At 41.5% G+C, this 23,199-nt stretch overlaps 2 protein-coding genes across 2 annotated transcripts; one reads left to right on the forward strand and one right to left on the reverse strand.

Annotated features, from left to right (window-relative positions):
* Positions 1-678: 678 nt before the first annotated feature.
* Positions 679-16,370, reverse strand: PRMT7 (protein arginine methyltransferase 7). The gene is made up of 18 exons (XM_084269874.1): positions 16,351-16,370; positions 15,577-15,738; positions 14,751-14,787; positions 13,736-13,885; positions 13,231-13,339; positions 12,777-12,889; positions 11,399-11,640; positions 11,085-11,262; positions 9,942-10,069; positions 9,034-9,172; positions 8,474-8,557; positions 7,097-7,144; positions 6,422-6,511; positions 5,625-5,786; positions 3,590-3,664; positions 2,649-2,809; positions 1,514-1,610; positions 679-962 (listed from the first exon to the last, which is right to left on the reverse strand). Exons 2-18 carry the CDS (start codon positions 15,669-15,671, stop codon positions 804-806), a joined length of 2,067 nt encoding a protein of 688 aa, XP_084126000.1. The 5' UTR covers positions 15,672-15,738; positions 16,351-16,370; the 3' UTR covers positions 679-803.
* Positions 16,371-16,467: 97 nt separating this feature from the next.
* SLC7A6OS (solute carrier family 7 member 6 opposite strand) lies at positions 16,468-23,194 on the forward strand (the record flags this gene model as incomplete). The annotated part of the gene is made up of 5 exons (XM_084270286.1): positions 16,468-16,626; positions 18,105-18,482; positions 20,263-20,466; positions 21,328-21,457; positions 21,921-23,194. The coding sequence occupies 5 exons, from the start codon at positions 16,468-16,470 to the stop codon at positions 22,040-22,042; spliced, it is 993 nt and encodes a 330-aa protein (XP_084126412.1). The 3' UTR covers positions 22,043-23,194.
* Between the last annotated feature and the right edge of the window lie 5 nt (positions 23,195-23,199).

The following is a 23,199-nucleotide window of genomic DNA, read 5'->3' on the forward strand; positions in this document are numbered from 1 at the left end:
TGCACGCCCCCCCCCCAAGCCGGCCCAGCAGATACCACAGGCTCTGGGGCTCCGAGACCAGCCCTGGGGGATGGGAGGGACACCCAGAGTTAGGCGCTGGAGGTGGGGGGGCGGGAGCGAGGTACTAGAGGGGCACCAGGTGGGCAGCGGGGGTTTTATTCTGGGAACAACCCCTCCACCCCGCAAAAGCCACCTGCGTGCGGGAAGCGGCTGGAGCGGCAGGGACACAGCCCCGCTCTCGGCACTGAGTTTGTTGGCGGTTACAGGGTCGTCACCAACCAGGGGGACGTGGGGACCCCCCCGGTCACCCCCCGCGACATGTATGTTTCCCCGGAGGGGTCCCGGCTCACTGGGCGGCAGTGGGGGACCCTGCCCCGCACACACGTGTCCCCCCGCATGCCTCCCCCCGCCATCGCGCGTCCCCCGCACCAGAAGTGGCGTCACCGCGCTGCGCGGAGCGCGGTCGGAAGCGGGGCGGGGGCAGCGCCCGGGGAGCGCTGAGGCGGCGGGGAACGGGCTGCAGCGTGTCCGGAAGGGAGCATCCGCCGCCATGTCGGGTGGTGCGGGGAGAGGAAGAGCCCGCGGTGGGTCCGGAGGGAGGGTGGGGAGGCCCGGCGGAGGTTCCTCTCTGCCTCCCCAACTCTATCTTTTGAAAACAAACCCCAAAAAAGTTGAAAGTCTATTTCAGAACAGTCACTTTACTCTCTGTGTACAATAAAAAAACCCTCTGCCATACAAAAAGAGAAAAAAAAGACCTGTGTAAGTTTATTATAACTTAGGAACATTAGTAAAAGGAAAGTATTTTACAATGGCTTAAAATCTATGGTAATCTCTCCTGTCTTCGTGTCGAAATGTATAGCATATGTGACAGCACTAGGATGGTCTGACAGGGTCTCTGATTCAATAACAGAACTGAAGAAATAGACAGCTTGCTTGCAGTGGGGATTCCATTCGCAGTTTCCCTACAGGAGAGAGTGAAAGTCAAAGCAGTCAAAAGTTTATAATGCTATTTCTAGACAGCAGTAATATAGGAAGGGCACAAGAGTTCTTGTTCAATATACAGTGATCAGATAGTTATCAGTGCCATTGCTCTCCGTTCCATTGTAGGATACATAACATGAAACACCACATGCTACACAGCACAGTGAAGTCACAGAGGAGAAAAATTAATTTGGTCAAAGAATTTTTAGTTAGAGTTCCAAAAACACATACTTACTCACCCCCAGTAGTTTTGCTTTTGTTAAACTGAGAACCAGGATTTGTATGAATAAATATGCTTTAAGCTAGCATCATATTTAAGTTCTGAATGTGGCTCCAAACTCTGGGACCAATTCAGACTCTCCAGTTGTAAGGTGTATCTCCTGCTCCCCCCAAAAATATGGACAGTTGTACTAGTTCTGTCTAAATAGTCCAACAGTGTAGCAAAGAGCACTACGTGAACCAAGCATGGCCAACAGACCCATTATTCAGCACTGTAATCCTATAGACAGAATAAATTAGTCTGAAGAAATACCTTTTCATTTGCAATTTGCATCAGGCCTGTACTAATGCAGATATCAGCTGTAAGATGATATTCCATCCATAGAACTGCTCCATGGCTCCTTCCTTTCCTGGGGAGAGATGGAGGATCAAAACATTAAATTTGTTCAACACTGACAGCTTAAAAGCTGTACCTACTCCTCACAGTTTAGGCAACAGCTGTAAAAGGATGCATAACTTGTTTCCTTCAGAAAAAGCTGAACAGATGAATGATTTGGTAAAAAGGTAGAAACTTTTAAAGTATTTGCAGAAATAAAATTTAAAAAAAACTCAAAAAGGAAGAGGAGACTATGTCATAACTACATCTGCTCAGAAACACAGTCGTTTAACAGGCACTCAATAACATGGCATAAATTATACAGCATACTAGGAGAGAACTCCCTTCAGAGATCCCAGCTTCTATTGTTCCTGAATTTTGTGGAAATATTTACCACCCATTCCATCCCACTTGAAGTGTCTGCTCCAGAAGGAGCACAGGTCACGCTGGCGTGTTGCCTGCAAATGCAGCAACGGGTGCAAAAGCCCAGAGGAATTTGGTTTCAGAGAGAGACACAGAATTACAGCAGTGTTTGAGTTACATAAACTCCAGATTGTTAAAAATAACTTTCCCCAGCTTTTTAATTCTTAACAGCATCTCAGGTTTGAACAGATTTAAGTAAAATCTGTAGTTAGTTTTCACAATAATCTATCTCAGAAGGTGTGACAAATACTACACCTAAACCAAAGAAGAGTCTAGACCTTAAAGCTGTTAAGAGCCATTTGTAAAGCTAAATAGTAGCTTTTTCTGCAAGAACTCAGCAACAGGGAACAAACATAAAGAGTAAAAATATCCAGACAATTAAGCTATTAATTAATCTGTTTAAGTTTTAAGCCATGGTAACACCTAATAAAATGTTATTTTTTCAACAAGGGCATAGCATCTAAGAAATCACCCTTACTGTCACAGCCCATGGTGAACAGCCACAGGAAATTAACATCAAGCTAACTTCCACAACTGTCTGTTACATTTGAAAGAACCATTAACTGTCTCTCTATTTTATATATATACACACACACATACACACACACAAAGAGCTTGAGTATGAGGTGAAGAAATGGATAAAACTGACCGTAAAAGATTCACAGACCCCTCTGCGCTGAGGCCGTGTTGTGGTACAGTCTTTCTGAAGTCAAATGTCAAAACTTTCTGGGGGTCAGAGAGTGATTTGCAAGGATATTCCCACAGAGGGTGAGGTTCTGCTTCCTTGGATTCCCTAAAATTCAGAGAATTCTGAAGAAAGAAAGAAATAGAACTATCTGAAAACAATCCAAAGGCCGACAGTCCTTGTTTTCAAGTTAATTTTGTGTTCTGGACTCAGAATATTTAAGCAAAAAAGCTGTGAGAGGACAGGTCTACACTTCTTAGGCACAAGAGAAAGTATGTACTACACACATGAACTAACAGCTATGACCAGTCAAAGAGAAATGGGCACTTTTAAACGATAATGTGTTTAACTCTTCTTCTCCTTTGAGATGAATTCTACTCCAAAATTGCCTTTACTCTTCTACACTGACCTCAGAGGCAGTCTAAATGGCTAACTCAAATAAGGATATTAACAGTACAGCTCAGGAAAATTATATAGATAAGTCTCACCCTTCACATTTATTTATTTCTCAGCAGTCAAAAAGCCTTTCTCTCTTTAAAGGACATCTTCAAGGGCAAGAAGAACAGCAGGACTTGTCTATGAACAACTCCCAGAAAATTTCATTCTGAGCTTGAAATAAAGTAAGAACAGTATTTTTCTTTTTGAATGAGCAGAATTATTTTCAAAATGGTGTAAAGCACTGAAGAGCCTGACAGCTGAGGGGAAACATACTACCCCAAAACCCATGCCACAGAAGCTGCTGTTTTCCCAGTGAGCTAAACAGACACCGTATTTGTGAAACCCTTTTAAAAAATGCTGTTCTGCCTAACATACAAGTTTTCCAGTGTCACTGAACACTTTCTTAAGCAAAGCTGTTTTTTCTATTTTGCTGAGACTTGTGCCAAAACAATTTTCAGTCTTCTTACATTAATCATATCATCCATGGTCCCGACATCAAAACCTTCACAGGTGCCGCAAGGACTCCGGATTCTCCATAAGTCCTGAAAAAGAAAAGAGGATTTTGCTTGGCTTTATTAAAGGAAGTAGGAAATTTTAAAATAATCTTAGCACTAGATTAGACATTTGCTAACAAGTCAGCCAAAGACTCTTTACTATGTATATATTCCCAAACCACTAATACTGCTGCAAGAATCAGAAAAGAAGTGTGGAAAATGTCCTGCAAGGCGATTAATTCTTGAGCTGCTGCTTTCAACTGCTCTAAAGAATCTGCCACGTCTCCTAGGACCTCTCTGCATAGTGTACTGTAGGGTAGGTATGGATTAGCCAAGATTAAAGCCTTACAGGCCCCCATTTCCACTACCCAGCACAGGTAAGTGCTCCCAGTTGCAACAAACATCTCGCAGCCTACTGGACTACCATACTTTTGCCTTTTCTTAGGCTGCATTAATGGTCTCTTAATAGAACAAGAACATTAATGAGTTGTGGTCAAATACATTTCATTAACTGTTCGTTGTCACACTCAACCTCGAATGTTCCTGCTTTACAAGGTGGCAGCAGCACTACTATAAATTTAAGTAAATTCTGTTATAACTTATGCCTGAAATTAGAGCATGAATTAGTGACTAAAGAATCTCTGAATGGCATACCTGATAAAACTATCAAATCAGATTGGTAGCATCCTGCCCCCTAAATGCAATTATAGACTAAACAAGTTCATAACCGAAGTAATTTAATCAAATTCTTTCTCCTGGATCCAGTCAACACAAGTTGAATGTTCTACCAAAACAGCCATGTGGAATCACCTCTGAACACAGCCCTGTACATGGAATTGTACAACTGAGGTTCAGGCAAGGTTGTTGTTACTCTACATTCTGCTACTCTATTGCTGAACAATCTTAAGCCATCACTCTGCATGCTTCATTTTCCTCATCTAGAGCACATGCTTACTTCCTTACAAAATGGTCTGAGTTCTAGTGAAGTAAATGCCCTAGATAAGAAAGCATGGAACTAAAATTATCTGCTTATTTCAATGTCATTACTGTTGATTAGTCTTAAACATCTGCTTCCTATTACAAGACTCAGATTTACATTATTTACTGAGTATGCATTTCAATTCCCATTTAAATTTCTGCAGGAAACTGAAAGGTATGTCAAAATATGCAGTCCCAGAGGGAAAACAAGCGTATGTAATCTCACATGCACAAATCAAAGGTGGAAGTAAGAAAACAAGGTTAAAGAGAATCTGAATAAGGAAACTGTTATGGGAGAGAAGGCTCAGACATGAAACTACACAGCTGGTGAACCAGACAGAGGGAAGAAACGAGAGCAAAGTGCCAGCAGTTTTAACAGATAAACTGAAGGTTATGTTTATGTGATGCTACATTGGATTATAGGCATGGATTTTATTTATAGATCTGTATATTTAGTTATGTGATTCCAGACTAAAGAGTTCCCCTACTGCTAATGGAGCAAAAAATTACAGAAGTACTGATTTAATTTCCATTGTCATTGTAGGTAAACTCTTCAGTCTTCACCAACCAAGTCATCATAACTTTGTACAATTTTTGAAAGATGATTTTCCAAAGTCTTTTTTTTTAATATGACCCTTATTATGCTCAAATTTAGAACTGTGCCTACAGTCTTACATTCATACAGCATCATTTTAAAGCCTGTTATTTTGCAGAGTATCTCATTTTATGAATAACCACAATTGTCACACGCTTCAACAATGTATCTCTAATATAAAGAAATATTTTAAAACATTCAGCCTTTTCATTTAAAATGTCAGAAAATTAACTCAAATAATTTTACAAGAAATGGCTGAAATGAGAACAGAATATTTGACTTCTTGAAAATTAATTTTTCCCAAGTGGTAAGTGCAAAAATACATCAAAGCAGACAGTATTAAGATGAGATAAACTTGTCAAAGAATTGAGTACTCTTCCAGGGTTTTAAGTGAACTCATGGAACTATCAAACAAACAGTTCTAAACAATCTCACCTGAAACTCCACAATCATCATGTGCAAAGAAGCAGACTGAGGTAGGACAGTGACATCGCTGCTCAGGTGACTGGTGACAGCTGTCCTCGCGTACCAGAAATACAGGTTATGCCACGGCAACAAACTTGTCGTGAAAAATGGCTCTCCCAGGAGAACAGAAATCTTGGGAGAGAACAGAGATAAAAGCATTACAGTGAGGAACTGCACTCAGTAATGCAGCCTGCTTACATCTTCAGGAGCTGCCTACCAAGTGAAGGCATGTAGATTAAACACTTCTACTGCTCCACAAGGATTTCATGACAGCATAAACTGCACAACAGACATCTTCTTGGGTTTATAACTAGCAAATTCTAAAATTAATTTTCCACTTAAGAGAAATTATTGCAGTTTTAGGTTGGAATGCTCCATAGCAAGAGCCACAGATTTTTTTAATTTTTTATTTAGGGACATTAATATTTCCAAGTAGACTGCAATCTGCTGAGCAGCTTGAGAAAGAAGAGCTACAGCCTAGTAGCACTTATGCAGTTAAACCAGATTAAGTGCCATTACAACCGGTGTAGATTACACAAGAAGTAAAAGTTGTACTGCTTCAAAACCAAAGAGAAAACCCTCCCAAATTCTTTAGATTAAGATTCAGCTTCAGTGGGATGAGGCCCATGTACTCAGTACATTTCATATGAACTAGGCTACAATGTGATTCACTGTGGTTACAGTAGCAGAGTATGAAAGCAAGAGTCGTCTTCACCTTCTGCTCCCTGCCATCCACTGAAATTCAGTACTGAACAACTGTAACACACCTTTTTATCTTCCAGATGAGAAGATGTCAGCAATTCAGGACGTACTTCTATTATTTTAATTTTATCTTCAAGATGATTTGCTTTAAAAAACTGGGGGAATAAAAGTTTTATTAAAAAAAAGTAGCATACTGTCTTTTATCAAAAGCTACAAACCCATATCAAAATAGTATTTTTATGCAGAGCAGGCATTCCTAACTTGTCTCAGCTGGAAGACAGATAGCTAGATACCACTTTCTAGGTAAGACTGGTGCAAGTTATGTGATGTTCTTCCATCCTCACAAACTAGTAACTTGGCTCTTACCACCAACACAATGAGGGAGCAGAGCAGTGGCTCAAGCAAACAAGGCTAAAGGCATCTACAAGGAGAGATCAAGCACTGGCAACCATAATTCCCTCTGCTCAGCTCAGCTTTCTTAGCTTGTGGCTAAAGCTATGAGGCTGCAGGTATCTCCAGTGGAATGTATTCCTCCAACTATCTGCATAAAGCTCTGGACAATTACCAGGAAAATATAAGAACACAGCCCTCTCACAGCCTTGCCAAACCATATGATCAATTACATTCATTAAATTGAGTTTAATCTCCAAGGAATTGATGCCAAGACAATCAAAGGCATCAACTCTGACCCTAGAAATGCAGAGTTCATTTACTGCTTTAACAGGAAACTGAATACTCACTTTTTCCATGACCGAACAGGACACAGCAGAATTTTCTAATGTAAACACCTAAAGAAAACAAACAACAGGTAATCAACTAGCTTCATAGTTTTTAAGTATAAAAACCCACGTCAGTGAATGGTGAAGGAACTACTCTGATACTCTAGTGAGCACAGTTCATAAGAACCATGCATCTATTCCACAGCCCACTGGCCTGTACCATTTTCACAATAAAAACACCCCCAATAACTACAGGCTGAATAAAACTCTTTTCACAGCCACGTAATAAAATACCCCACAGAAGGTAAATATTTATCTTCCACTCCTCAGATGCACATAGCATATTAACATTTGCTCTAGGCATGTATTTACTCCTGAATGAACACAAGCATTAGTGCCACTGGGCAGAATCAAATCTCCAGTAGTGCTGACTGCATGCAAGCACTGTTGAACATGATCTGGCTGTATCAGTTCCAAAGAGCTCAGCTGTGCAATGCAACCCACCAGCCTTCTGAAGTAAGAAAAAGCCCAATTCCTAACCAAAACAAACAAAAACAGCCAATATTTAAGAATATGCTGTTAAAGGGTTAGGAAAATACTATGGAAATGCCTGTGTCTGCCCTGGTCATCTGTGACTACCCACTATGAAAGACCAAAATATAAGGGCCACTGATCACTGCTTTAACCCAGAACTTTATTAGTCTCTATGAATTGCCCAGCATCTTCCTCAGGATTATATTACATTATGCATTCCAGATATTCAGTCCAGTAGATTTTAGTTTGAAAAGCCTGATGAGACAACACACTGAGTAAGGTTTACATGTAAGTGAGACAGCCAGGCAGCTCTCAGATCTCATTTACACACAGGCTCAGTATTCTTAATGCTTCCTATCTTGTTATTACAGACCCTTCATTTCAGACTAGATAATAAATTCACTATGGAATTTCAAACACACAAAAAAGTGAAAAAGACATTTTGGTCAGTAGAAAGTGTATTTCCAAAAGCACCAAGATCAGTGGTGGGGGAATCAGTGAGGGATGACAAACATAACTTTCATTGAGGTCTACGTGTTGGTAAACATCACTACTGGTAATTACCATCTCCCCAGACTTCAGCCTGATCAGAGAGGAATTTAACCTCCACTTCAAGACAATCACAGAATTGACTGATTAACCTAAACACAGTTAAGGTTGAAAAAGACCTCTGTAATATCACCAAGTCCAACCATCAACCCAACACTACTATGCCCACTAAATCATGGGAGAATCTTTCTCATTTGTCACTGAAGACACATTGGAAATAATTAAATAACGGGGTGGAAATGCTCAACTACATGAGAGAACTTAAGATACCGAGGTAAAACCCAACAATCAGAAAACCAGGATGAAGTACTGTACCTGCTTTGCTCCAAGATAGTGAGCCAGCATGGGCAGCAGACTGCCATCACTAATACAGAGGCAAACACTATCTGTTTTCAGAACCTACAGAAAATAAATAGCCATTATTATTCCTATTCCAGATAGAAATGTTTTCAAATTCTAAACATTTTGGTGGCACTTTTTCCCACTTTCTAACTTCCATATCAAGTACGGACTGGGAGGTGATTAATGTAACCACCTCAAGCAGAACAGAATAGTGTTAAGAACTGTTTGTGTAACCCCTTTGATTTAGGTCAGAAAAAGTTTGCACAAACACGTCCTGCATGTCTTTATTCAACTCCCAGTATTCCCTCTAACAATTACACAGAGCTGCTACTAATTCCTGTGTAAAACCCGCTGCTTAACACTTACAAACAAGTAATACTAAAGTTTTCATTACAAAATGTAACTTATATCTGCTGATGTAAATAAAGTACATATTGCAAGAGAGAAAAGTATTTAATAAATAAGTACTTCAAATAAAGGAATCCAAGCATCCATCACAGAAAGCAAAACACCTGCGTGCCAAATGCACTCACTTTTATCAAAGACTTGACGTATTGGCGCGTTCGGTTTTGATCATTTAATTCCCCAAAGCGTGGTCTGTTCCAAAGAAGATGAGCCTGACATCTACAAACAGGACTCTCCACCCGAACATCTGCTTTATTCTCCTCCTGGCTGGAAAGAAATTTTAATGAGGTATTAACTATGGCACCAGTAACATGTTTTCACACACAGGTACATTTATGCATTTTAGCTAGTACGTACATTAACACATATGGGATCCACGGTTACTTGTACCAATTTACAAGTTTTCCAGGGACATTTCTGTAGCTTTCCATTTCCTTTTTGAAAAAACAAGACCAAGAACCCCCCCCCAAACTTTCCCACTGACAGAAATGCTTAGGTATTTTAGGCTTTGATCTTTCACCAGAAAGCTACTCATTTGGATTCCTAAGTAAAAAAGTCACATAAAATTCACGTATCAACTTCTACAGCTGGCACTGACTTTTAAAAGTGTAGGCTGCTGTTATCATCACAACCAACATGATTAAGCTCCTTTTTATTTGAGAAAAAGGTGTTACTCTCAAAAAGATAGTGCTAAGAAAACAGAAGATAAAGAGAGGCGGAATGATGATTATTTCACTCCTCTACCTATACACCAGCTCAGCTGAGCTGTACCTTTGGATTTCCAAGAACCAACCATGAATGTGTTTTGTTTCTCTGTCACAGAATGCCACCACATGTAAGACAGGAGCCTGCAGTCCAATGTTCAGCTGTGGTTTTATGCATCACTTGTCCATTGCTCATGAAGTAGCTTCTAATAATCTGCTAGTCTTTAGGTTCTTCTCTTACTCTTCCACAAAACAGCTGCCCTAAGAGCAGCAAATACTCATGCTGGAAGTAAATCACCACCCTTTCACACACACATACAATCCTCTCTTACCTGGCTTTCTGCAGCTTGTACCACACCGAGTACTCATCGCGACAGGCAGTCAGGCAAACCTTCTCACCCTGGAAAACTGGCTCCTCGTTTGGAAGAAAATATACACACTGCATCCAGTGATCTCTCCACTGAAAAGAGTAGATAAAACCTTAAGAATTGACTGATAAGTAGTAAATTGAAAGTAAAAAAAGTATCAGGAAATCAATTAGTAGGAATGGGCACAACTTTGAAGTATTAAGGTACAATTAGTTGGATGAATCTTGTTCATGTCAGCAAGGCTGAGTAAGGACTGATGGTGAATAAAGGTACTTAATACAGGTTTCTTACAACAGAATGAGCCTGAGACCACTGGCTTGCTGAACATAAAACAAATCCAAAGCATGCTTTGCACTTACTAAGGATGTTTCACCTTTATAGTTTGCTTACATTAGAAACCTGTATTGAATCGCTGACAGTGACCACCAGTGGGAGCCTCATGCATGAAACGAGGTCACTGTCCCTCTGATACGACAGCACAATTATTTTGTGTTTTAAAAAGCTATTTTCTGCATTATTAATATTCAAAACTGATCAGTCATTCTAAGGTGACCAAATGCCCTAAAGCTTGACAGTTTCGAATGTTCTTCTCAAACATGGTACGTGCAAGCAATAATTTTGTAGCTTCCTTTTGATTTAGTTCCTTCTGCTAGTAAATGCATTCACACAGCAATCTCCTGTTCCTCTAAATGTCCAGTATCAACCCAGCATTTGCCCACACCAGCCTTTTTTTAATGGCAGTATAAGCATATTACCATAAACGTAACACTTATTTGGAAATGTGATAGAACTATACATAAACAAACCACAGACTAATACTTTGATCACAGATGAGAACTAGTTAAGAAAAAATATGGGGAAATATCTATTGAAATAAAGTATGCCTGGCAGACAGCTCCTGTTTTTAGGCTTTACATTAAAGAAAACCTAAAGCGGGTGCATACTACAAGTTAACACTTCTATAAATTGCATTTTCCACTACATAAAACATTAGCAAAGTTCCTACACAGTTTAAGGGATGGCTGCTTCAAACACCTGGTATGTCATTCACTCAAAACAATTACTGGCAGTGGTCTGATGACAGCATCTGAAAGCTCAGTGTGTTACCTGGAACGCAGAGGTGGATTTTACCCAGTATGGAGCCATGGTGCAATTTATCATCCCCGAGGGGTCCATGTCAATATCCCACCAGGACAGGACAATTTGTGCCTTGCCAGATTTTACAGGCTCCAGCTGCACTCTGTAGCTGGTAGAAGCACTCTTCACTGGCTTACTGAAATCCACACTGCAGAGAAGCATCAAAATTGCAAGAAGAGTTCAGCATTCTTCTGAAATTCTCCCTAGCTCTCCTAAACTGAATACAGAGCTTAAATAAAAGGCATAAAAGGAAATATTTTTTAACAGAATACTGCCTACCTTACCTGAACATAGCCACCACATCACTAAGGGCAGTGAAGTCACTTGAAGGCATCTGGTTCAGCTGGATATCACAAACAGAAGGAAGACCTGGACAGTTCTCTATTTCTGAAGGGGAGACAATAATTCTTTCACCATCCTCTGCTTCGACACGAACAGGAAACAGTTTGTTCCAGGACCACATTCTTTTGGATTCGACTAATTGGACATACACTGTTGCCCTGTGAGGCACTGTCTCACATCCTTCCTGAGTGTGCAAAACAAAGGGTAAATGCATTCAACAAATCTGAGTATTAACATGCATGACAACTAGACCAATTGAAATGGGAAACAATTTGAGGAAAAGTTGCACCAGAAGCTTTGAGATCTTAAAGAGACTTCTGTAACATCAGAGCACTTTCTCTTTGTCTGTTTATCTGTAAGATAGCATATACATCTACCACACCAAACAGGATAGGTTTGGCAAGTCTACATTACTTTATTAATCATGCAACATAATCAGTTTAGTAGCCTCAGTTAAACTTGCATTTCCATTCTCATTCTGAAATGAGAGATGTAAAAATAAGCTATCAACATTAAAAGAGAGTTTGTGATTGCAATGAGTAAACGAGAAAAATAATGGCTCAAGTATTTATGCAATGACAACTTAGTATCCCTCTGTGAACTAAGGGGTCACTGTCCAACAACAATGCTCTTACAAAAAGGACTAATTACAATTTAGAATTATATATGGGAGCAGTAAAAACTTAGGAAGCACTCTTGTCTTTATATGTAAAAAACGAAACTTAGAAACCTAAATCAAGTTTTGCATCCACAGTAAAGGAAAAACATTAGAAAGGGTAAAATTATACCTATAAATTATTATACTTATAAATTATATGTCAATGAACTTATTAACCTGATTACAGTGGGTATTAATCTGATTACAATGTTTGAATTATTTCCACAGTCAAAAAGTTAGGCAAAAAACCCAAACAGAAAAAGAATCAGTGCCTGGGAAGTGAAGCCCATCAAATTTAGGAGGAGAATTTAATTTTTTTAAATATCATAGGACATATTTGCCATTGGAACAAAACTAAGCAAGCTCCAAATCAGAACTGGGATGCCTTTCTGAAAGCAATTTGTTAACCAGCAAGTTATAGGTTTTAACACAAAGCAACTACACGTAATTTCAGAGTCTGTGATTTACAACATGCACTCCAATAGCTTTATTCTGGGAATTAATCTAGTAAGTTATTCACTGGACACTAAATAAGCACAGTTAATGGTGTATTTACAAAGGATACAGAAGCCTAAAACAAGTACAATCTCTATCTTACTTCAAAAAGAGACAAGTTTTTCTAGGAATAAACCTTGACACACTGTCATCTTCTATTTTCCTACCTGCACAAGATACTTGTGTGCATGCTCATAGGTTGGTAAAGCTCCTTCTCCTATCAGCTCTGTGTCAAACAATTCTGTTACGAGGATGTTTGCACGACACTGCATATCTCCATCTAAAAGACACAGTTTAATACTAAGACTTTATATCAGTCTTTCAAGAAAATGCTATTGTTAAAACACAAGTTATCATAAAAAAACCTTATTCCTGTTAAAGAACTTGTTAAAGACTGCAATTTTTTCCCAGGCTTACTATGAAATACAAATGACTGTGGAAATACTAATACAACACACTTCCTTTGGAAGTAAATTTCCAATGTTACTTTCCACAGAGTAAAGGATTTGTTTGTTTAAAAAAACCCCAACAAACAAACACTCAGAAAACAAGAAAAAGACATATTCCTTCATGGCTTTGAGGTACTTGCCCATTTGTTTAACCCCAGCCTATTTGTCTCACCTGGGCCAACTGTGACTTCAGTGGAGTGCTTGTTGATTACTTTGATCATATCACGAAACCCGTTTTTCTCCACTATCTTCACAGCGGCATCAGCCATGGGCTTGAAAACCTGTTGTGATAAAGTAGGTCTGAGAACCCATCTCCAAGAGCTGAAATTTATGAATATCAGCAACAAAGTTTGAGAATACATTATTAAAGTTTTCCATGTTACACTTCAATTTTGATGGGACAGAACACTATAAAACTTCGCTTCTGTAAATGTACAGATTAACAGTACTAAGTCATCCTAAGAATAATGTATTACATCTTTTCAACCAATTTCTTGTATGATCCAAGTCTTTTTCATGCACATAAGAGCATCGAACTTACACTCCAGAAACCCCAATGCAAAACAGCAAATGCACCCCCAGCACTATTCTTCCAGACAGAACAACTGCTGTAAGGCTCTAAAAAGAGTTTATGACCAAGCATGCAAAAGCATGTGCAGCCAGTAACAAACACCTACCTCAACTGCATAGCAGAAATCTGCACCTGCTGACACTGCCATCATAGACAGGAGTCCTGTGCCAGTCCCTATATCTAGGACAATTGCTTTTTCACCTCTTTCTTTTACTCTTCTCACTGCAGCCCGAATACCTTGGTAATACTTTGTGTTCTGTGGAGAAGAGGGAAAAAAAAAAAAGGTGTCAGTGACCTTTTATCTACTTACACTTTTACCTCTTGTGCAGAAGCCTTGCATTCTCAGACTGTGAATTTCTGATTAGAAAAAAGCCTACAGACATTCTTTATGCTCTAGGTCATACCAAAGCCATTTTCAGCAAAAGCAAGTGGTTTTGGAGGGACCAGTCCATTTAAAGTGCATTAATTTTTATCACACTCTTCACCCATCATTGAACAGCTTTACAGTGAATACGTAGCTTACAAATGTGATACATTTTCTAGATATAAAATAATAGTTAAGATCACAACTTACTGTCTCTACTTGGTTTATTAAATGCCTGATCCCGCTGGCACGGTTCAATTCAGTACAGAATCAAGAACCACAGTATAGGCACTACAGAAGTCTTTAAAAAGCTTACTGACTAAATGGCTAGAGCAGAAAGAACATTTAAACCATTCATTCCAGACTTTGACATGCCTGTAGATATAGTATCTCAATTTTCTTCTTGATTCTGAGCAGTATATAAGAGCTGAAAAGACCACAAAACAATAAAGATAGACTTTACTTACATTCCTGCAAGAACTAAGAATCACAGATTCACATTTACAGCCTTTCAAATTTAATCTAATGACCTGTCAAAAAATGTCAAAGATCAGCAAAATCAGCTATTGAATGTAAGTATCGTGGTCTGCTGTCAACAACAGAACACTAGCCACATGTAAGAGGGCACCTGTTGATCTAAGAGCAGGTCTGGCACCTTGAAGGGTACAAGTATGAACATTTCATCTTCCAGGGAAACCAGCTGGAAAGGGAATGAGTACTTTCTCACTATTCAAAAGGGTTTTTCTTTTATACTTACTCTGTCCTTGTCATGAAGCATGTCTGCATACCGTGATCTACAATGAAATGATTCCAGTCAAAATACAATGCACCACAAAGCTGCTAAATCTTAATGTAACATCCTCTTTTTCCTCTAAGCTGACTGGTCCCCATGGCCAGTAAACACATACATAAATGACATGTCCTTTGAGGGTCAAAACTGTACCCCAGATCTAAGGAACAATGTCATTTCGGTGATCTACTAATCACCATATAAACTAACTCATTAATTGCTGGCATCTATCTCCTCCTCAGAAACAGACTGAATACACAGACCTACAGACAAATGGCTGTGAAATAACAGCTGGAACAAATGGAGGTTCATACAGAACAGAACGCAGCAATGAAACAGCTTAATAATGTTACCAAGTTTTAATTTGGTTTGGTCCCCTTTTCTTCATGGGTCACACTACTTTAAAAACCCCTCCAAAATCTAATCTTGCCAACTTCTCTGACTCTTACAATTAAGGTCTTATAAATTTACTACAAGAACAGACAATTACTTGTTGCACTGGTAATTTAAAAGAAATTTTTTTCACCACATTTTGCTACGACAGTGTTAAGACAGGCACTTCAGAAAATGTTTAAAAAATGTAGAAGGAAAATACTTCACAAAATTTTACTTCGACAGTTCTGCCCTGGAACATTGGGCACTGTAACATTTAGACTGTCCTACAGCCTGTTCATCTCATGCCCTTGGAATCTCTACAGAGATAAACCCAAAAACTATCATAAACCCAAATTTAGTGTGCTCTCTTTTTTTAATAGTTTTAGTGGAAGAAGCAGGTGGTTATTTTCCAGCACACCTTGCAATTTCTTGATGGTAGTCATAGTTCTCATCCTCTTCAAACCACTCCATTGCCCCAGTGGTTGGATTAGCTCTTCCACAAAAGGTCTTCATGATCAGCCTCAACTCGTGTTACTTCTGTATTATGTGTGGTTTCGCTACTTTGGCTTCAGTATAACACCTTAAAAAAAACCAAACACAAAACCTCAGGTTAAAACAACAGACATCACTTCAGCTATAAATATACACACAAACTCCCCCTCATACACCCGCCTCGACCAGAAGCACTGGTCACCGCCCTGTGCCTTCTCTGTAGGAATGCTTTAACCTCCAACCTGCCCCACAGCCCCAGTCAAGGACCCGGGCCCGCCCCACAGCCCCAGTCAAGGACCCAGGCCTGCCCCACAGCCCCAGTCAGGCACCCGGGCCTGCCCCACAGCCCCAGTCAGGAGATAAAAATCACCGATAAACGTCTCAAGGAAGAACAGCTGCCCCAAGGCGATGCCCCGCCGGGCCGGGGAGGCCAACCGCCCTGTCTAGGGGTTCCCCGCAGCCTGTCTGAGGAGGGGCCCGCACGCTCTGGGCAGCGGCAGCGCCAGCCCCCGCCAGGACCCCAGGCCGCGGTGGGGAGGCCGAGGCCGGGGCAAAGCACTTGCTCGGCTCCTCAGGAAGGAGCTGCGACGGGAAACGGCGACAGCTTCCGTCGCTATTCCCCGAGACCAGCGCAGCGGCCGCAAATAGCCGCAACCACCGCTCACGCCCCCGCACCGGCGCGGCGGACACTGATACCTACCCCTCGCGCACCGCCTCACCGTGCGCCGGCCGCCACCTTCCCGGCATGCACCGCGGCCTGCGGGTAACGACGAGCCGCCGGCCGCTCCCGCCCCTTCCCGCTGTGCTGTGCGGCGCAATGGAGCGGGCGGCGGTGCTGCGCGTGAAGCGTAAGCGCGGCGGGCCGGAGCCGGCCGAGGCGCTGCTCCTCGCCTGCAAACGGCTGCGCACGGAGGGCGGCGGCGCCCAGCCGGTGGAGAGGAGCCTCTTCAAGCTGATGGCCACCGTGTCCTCCAAGGTACCGCGGCTCCGCCGCCGCTCCCGGCGCCGGTGTAGGCCGTGGGCGGTTTGACGCAGCCGGGACGTTTCGCTGTAGACCTGACGGGGCTTTTGGAAGCGGTGGGACCCAGCGTACCGCTCCCGGTTGGTCTTTCGGGGCGTTTGGGCTCCTACTGGTATCCTGGAGAGCGGCGTCCCGGTGCGAGGTGCTGTCCCGGGGCCCTTCGCCTCGCTGCTGCCCGCCCGCGCAGGGGCGTCACACCTGCGCGCGGAGCGGCTGCTAACCGAAGGTGAAGGGGCGCAGCGCAGCGCTCGCGGTGTAAAGCTGCGCTCAGCACCCACTGCAGCGCAGCTCCAAGCGGCTTCTGGGCTGACGGAGCGGTCAGGAAGTGAGGCAGGAATCCTGCTGTTTGAGGTGCTGAAGCTCGGCCCTAGGAGGTTAGCCACCTTCATCCGCTGTACAGCCTTTTGTATGAATAAAGCCAGGCTTTCTGGGGAACTGGCCTGCATAGGAGGCTGTAAAGGTGTCCTGGTTTCGGTCAGGATGGAGTTAACTTCTTTTGTAGCAGCGGATGGAATGCTGTGTTTGGGTGTTACAATGAAAGCAGTGCTGATAACACCCTGATGGGTTTAGTTGCTGTCAGACAGTCAAGGACTTTCTCAGCTCTTCATATTTCTCTATTCATGAGAAAGGAGGGGCGAAGCCAGGACAGGTGACCCAAACTGGCCAAAGAGAGTATTCCCTGCCAATTACGTCCTGTGATGGGGGCCTGATGGGAGGAGGAGCAGGAGGCTCCAGGACGTGCGGCTTTTGGGGGACGGTTGGGTTCTGGGATGCCTCTGGGTGGCACGGCCTGAGCTGTGGGTTCGGTGAGAAACTGCATTGGGTAGCAACAGCTTCATAGATTTTTTGCTCTGAAGTCCTGTTATTGTTGTATTTTATCTTTCTGCTATTCTAGTAAACTATCTTTATCCCAACCCACGGGTTTTTGTTTTCTTGGTTTTGGGTTGTTATTTGCCCCTTCCTTGTCCCTTCCCTCCTTCCCCCCTCTGCCCCCTGACTTCTCCCCCTCCTCTTTTCCTTTAAAGAGCAGGCAACTGCATGGATCTCAGCTCTCAGCTGGGGTAAAACCACAACAAAAGGATACCATGCCTTAAATTTAGGACCATCGCAGCCTTCCTAAGGCATGGGTTGTTTTTTCTCTTTTTTTTTTTGTTGAGGGTTATTCTGTGCCACAAAGTTTATTGGTTAAAAATCAAATTGAAACAGCCTTACAATTTACAAGAACCCTATGCATTCTTTTTTCCTCTCATCAAGAGGATATTATGAGAGCTGTGTTGCTTAAAACAGTAATAGAAGTTACTTGAATGTTGGTACTGTGGTTCTCACAAAGGAAGTGCCAGTAATAGTAGTTACTGTTAACTTCTAGGAAGGAGTATGACTTACTATGTCGATGGTGCCTTTATATTTCTTCGTCTTTATGTTCCTTTACCCAGAATGAATCAGTTCAGAAATGTGTTCAAGAAGCGATCACTCGAGACAGAGCAGCTCAAAGCCTGCAACCCTCTTTGGGAAGCACTCAGCGGATCATTCAGGAACTCCGTTCTTCCAAGCAAGTGAAAAGGAAGGAAAACCGTTACCGTGTGATCGCCAGCCATCGACCCAACTGGTCCGAAACAGTTGCATCTCTCAGCGATGGAGAGGCAGTGACTGACGGTGACAAATCAGACTCTGAAGCAACAGAAGACACTTCACAGAAGGAGAGCGGTGCTGTTGACAAGAGTTGGGACTGCTGGGGGAAATTCCAGTTGTTTGATATTGAACAAGAAGAGGTGGCAGTGGAAGACCCCAGCGTTACTGCTGCAAACTCACAGGTCAGCAAACGAACTTAGTGTACTCACAGTACTGTTTACATCACTGTTGACTGGTACATGTAGGCAAACTGGCTGCTGTAGCAGTTCTAGTTGCATTGTAAGTATTCCACTATTGAATAGGAGTTTTAACTAGATATTTGCAAGTTGGAATATTGTGCAGGGAGTAACTTGCAGAAGTTACTTAAGTGCACTAATGTCAGGACAAACAGCCATGTGGAGTTGGCTGCTACAGGAAGGGCTTGCACTCATCCCCCATTTTTTCTGTACCCTGTTATGATGCATAAATTCTCATGTTCATCTGTCAGGTGGATCTCTGAAGGTTTTGATTAACTTCTTTTCTGCCTAGAAGAGTGTCACTTGTAGGCAGAGTTCACCAAAGGAAAATACACTTTTGAGCCTCTGCTCAGAATTCCAATATGTGGTTTTATCGTGTCTTTTATTTTTAGCAGAACTGGAGATGTCTGACAGGCTGCTTAAGCCCCTACATCCTATTTTCATTTGCATTATGAGATAAATTTATGTTTCAGTTGGAAGAGTGTCTGCCAAATATCTAGAAGGGTTTTAAGCATGAAGAAGCTCTGCCACCTTCTGCCTAGGATTGCCCTGCATAGAGTGTTATGAAGATTTTGTGTCTGAGACTCGTAACCATAGTGAAAAGGCTGCGTATGCTTTCTTTAGTAGTTCCTTCACTGTATGTAATTACACGTGGATGGTTTACTTAGGAACCCATCACAGCTCTGAGTGAAAAAGGGCTTAAAGATACTCAGGTAAGGAAGAGCCCAACCAGTCATCACCCTTCAGTGTTCCTTACGGGTTATTTCAAGGCTTTGCCATCAAACTTCAGTATGAACTCTCGCCTTCTATTAAGCAACAAGTTCAAGCAGGCATGTGAGGTCTGCTAGTTAACTGTTACCTATCACTGCTGATTAGGAGAGTGGAACTGAAATGGAGGTAGCATCAGAATTTTGCTCTTAATTCTTTTAGAGCTGGTACTAAGTATCAAGAGCAAAAAGGCAGCTTCCTTTTCCGTTCTGTAAGCAGAAGTGAAAGACTGGTCTGCAGTCTTTCCCTTGAATTACTTCAGTAGTTCAAGAGACACCACTGTGAATTGGAGAAGATAGTCTGGAAAGCCCTTGCAGGGAAAAATTGGCAGCAAAATCCTGCCCGTGTCGACCTTCAAGTACAGCTTGGTAAAGCAAACACATTACAAATAATTCATTAGGAAGGAGGAAGCACAAAGAAATGTCTTCTGTGTTAGTGTTGAAGTGAGGAATAAAGACAACAAAAAGCCTATCTGTAGGGCTCGTCAGCCTTTACCTGTCACATTCCCATTGTTTCACCTGCACACTTTGTGTTCTGTTGTCAGTGCTGCTGTACTGTACACGCATCTTTCCTGCAGGGTTGCAAGAGTAATGCTCCCAAAACACAGGCTGTCTTACAACTTATCTTTTCAACCCACATATCATCAGAAACATGGAAAGTTTTACAGCATTAGTCATATCTCCTTCAATAATTTCTAATGAACTTGTCCCAGAGGTTTTCTCCTGTCTGAAATAAGGTGTGGCTGCACAGCACTATAGTGACTGGAAGATTCTTTGCTATCTTTGTGTTCTCAGTTACTAAGGTTCCAATTATCATCATTCTAGTGGGAAGTGTTATGGTTCAAGATTTCACTATGTCATCTTCACTAGCTGTTGGCTACTGTCTGCAAAGGAAACTGTTGGATGTAATTAAAAATTTGCATGTGGTGGAAATAAATGTTTTTAAAATCTCTTCTCAGCGGAAGAGCGATCCAGATGTCATTCTCTGCAATGCGGTAGACATGATCCGTGAGCGTCTGAATGTTTCTGAAGATGCTAAAAAAGTAGAACACCATGAGAAAGAAGATGAGTATGTTTATGACATCTATTATATGGAAACATCAGCCCCTGGTTGGATCCAAAATATCCTTTCTGTACAGCCCTATAGAGAAGAATATGAACTGGTAAGGGGCAGGGGGGGAACAGATCTTTCTGAAATAGAAAGGTTACAAATAAACATGTTTCAAATCCTGTCATTAAAAATTGCCATGCCAAGAAAGACCCTTTGAGGTACTACACATATGCTGAGTGACTTCTGTGTTAGGCTTTTTGTAGCTGTGGTCCAGTGTTCCTCAGGGTTACTATTGATTCAGGTGGATTATGTGATAGAGACAGCTGAAGGAATCGTGCTCATATACTCAGGATTTGTCCGGCTTCCAATTGCTAAATAAATTTGGCACATAATTGTAAACTTAAAGCAGCTCATGTCTCATTTGTGAGTAGGAGGCAGCAATTGCAATGTAAATACGGTTGGGTAAAAAATCAAGCAAGGCAGACTCACACACAACTTTTTCAACATTTAAGGACTTGACTTTAATCTTGATAGGAGACATTGTCTTGTAATGGAATTGTCCTTCAGAGACTGTGGAGTCAGGAAATTAAATTTAAGCTTCAGTCTTTTGTTGCATAGATACTGTGATCAATATACTTGCGTATCAGGAACCTGAACTGTTCATTTTCTTGATCTATTACACTACTGCTGAAGTGATTACCTTAGATGTTAACCTTGGCACTTAAATGCTGAAGTGGAGCATGTAAACACATGACTTCATGGATTTTTCACCTAGAGCAGATCGTTGTGTTATGGTGAATATACCGAACACCAATTTTTCTGGATTGTGAAACTGTTGAGTAACTTATGCCTGCAGCATATAAGTATCCTGTGGCTTTTTACAGTTGTACAGTATTGTATAGGTGGGTGAAAAGCTGCTTACTGCAGGGTGTCTGTGTTCATAGTGAATGTTATGTTTTGTTTTGATGTGCAGGTAGATGATGATCAAGTCTCAGAGGAATCATATGAAGATGACGATGATGAAAATGATGAGAACAACTGGCGTAATGATTATCCTGATGATGATGAATTCTTACCTGAGGAAGATGGTGATGGAGAAAAAGGTATGCCTGTCACAAACATAGTTTGCTTTCATGCTGTGTTCATAGAAATCCCATCCATTTTTTCATGCTGTCTTTCTGAGCTCTGCCACCACAATGTTCTGCTCTTATGATGCGTTACGTGTGCTTCAGGAAGGATCATCTCTCTTGGAACTACAAGGGATCTTTGTGTTTTTTCTAAGCCAAAATTAAGAACTTCATTTCAAACTGCTGTGCTTGCAAGGGGTTACTTGTTTTCAAAAGGAATAGACAACTTGGTCCCACATGCTTGTAAAACGGTGCCTCTGCTTTCTTAACCTCCTGTCCCAGTGCACTCAAAGCACCATTCAAACCTCACCTAATACAGAAGTTGTTTAGACTTTATATTTGTTAATGAGTGTTACTCAAGAAGCTTTAAATAGTCCTGAGTAACAGAATTGTTTAACTAAAAAAAAATAATCTGAAAGTGTTGATGTTCTTTCTTTAGACTCTGAAGAGAGCCTCAGTGATGAGGACCAAGGTTACAGGAGAAGAACATGGAACAAATACCGAGAGGAGGTTCTACAGGAATTTGGATACGATGAGATCCAGGATTTGGATTCTGACTAACAGCCTGGTTTTGAAGATGAAATGCATATTGAAGTGTAACTGCACATCCAGAGAGTTGCTGATGGCTATTCATAAGAATGTTGAACTAGAAAAGCAAACCACCACCACCAAAATCTGGAAGACCATTTTTACAGAAAGTTTGGCTCATTGAGACAGTAGGAAACCAGTCAACACAAATGAGATTTAAGCTAATTTTTTTGGTAAATGCTAAAAACCTTTGCTATCTGGCAGCCAGCTTCAGGTGGTGGATAGTAAACAGCTCAGTGTGAAAATGGCCACTTGACAATAAAAACTTTTGTTCCAAGCAAGAGCGACTGTATTCTTTAAAATAGATTTTTCTGCCTATTCTGAGGTGTTGAGGTTCTGAAGGAATTATTTATTTTTAAAAGCTGCCTGCCCAAGCACTTGTACCTGAACCAGCAGTATCTCTACAGTACACACAGAGGTGCTGTTGGCAGCAGCCCTTCGTGTCATGACTAATCTATCAGATGTCACAAGAAGATCGGCATGTGCTGTGATGGTGAGTGTGCGTCCTGGAGAAAGACACTCTGTCCTAGTGCTTTCTACTGTATGTGCTCTGAAGGTTTGAGTTACCTTCTTCATGTGTGTTTGAGCACATGAGAGGTTTTGACTTGTCCATTTGATTGCTAGATCTTTTGCTGGTAATTTCACCGGGGGAGTAAAACAACGTATGTGCATTTAAATTGTAAATAAAGAATTTTTGTCTAAGTTTCCTTCAGTCATTCAACTATGCAGCTGAAGCAGTATCAGCATTTTAACTTGCACTCATCTTTAAAACAGTTTTGCCTGCTTGGACAGAAAGTATTTCAGTGTTTTCTGACTGGAATCTGTGACAAACAGGTAACGTGGATGTTAGATTTAGGTCAGTCATGAGCTGTAGGTTGCAGCAGTGACTTTAGGTCAATTAGTTCTGGCTGGTGGTGTCAAGGTGGGGGGCAGCAAAATATTTTTTTTTCATGGTTTCATAGAAACAATGTGGCTGTTAACCTATGCCCCAACTTTAGCCTGTCAAAGTTATGCTGCCCACTGGATTCATTCTAATTGTATGCAGCCTTGAAGAGCTGTGTCACAACAGCTAAACACTATTTTCTTCTGCTACAGAATGAAAAAATAATAAAAATATGGATTGTTCTGGA

The sequence above is a fragment of the Gallinula chloropus genome (genome assembly GCF_964237585.1).
Source record: "Gallinula chloropus genome assembly, chromosome: 13".
NCBI classification, from domain to species: Eukaryota; Metazoa; Chordata; class Aves; order Gruiformes; family Rallidae; genus Gallinula; species Gallinula chloropus.

What these genes read in the sequence shown, in the direction of transcription:
- PRMT7 (XM_084269874.1), bottom strand. Translation starts at nt 15,671, where the DNA reads ATGAAGACCTTTTGTGGAAGAGCTAATCCAACCACTGGGGCAATGGAG. An exon ending in GATGTGGTGGCTATGTTCAG is followed by an intron (nt 11,263 to 11,398) that starts GTAAGGTAGGCA and finishes GCTTCTCTGCAG; the next exon opens with TGTGGATTTCAGTAAGCCAG. An exon ending in CCTGTTCGGTCATGGAAAAA is followed by an intron (nt 6,512 to 7,096) that starts GTGAGTATTCAG and finishes TTATTCCCCCAG; the next exon opens with TTTTTTAAAGCAAATCATCT.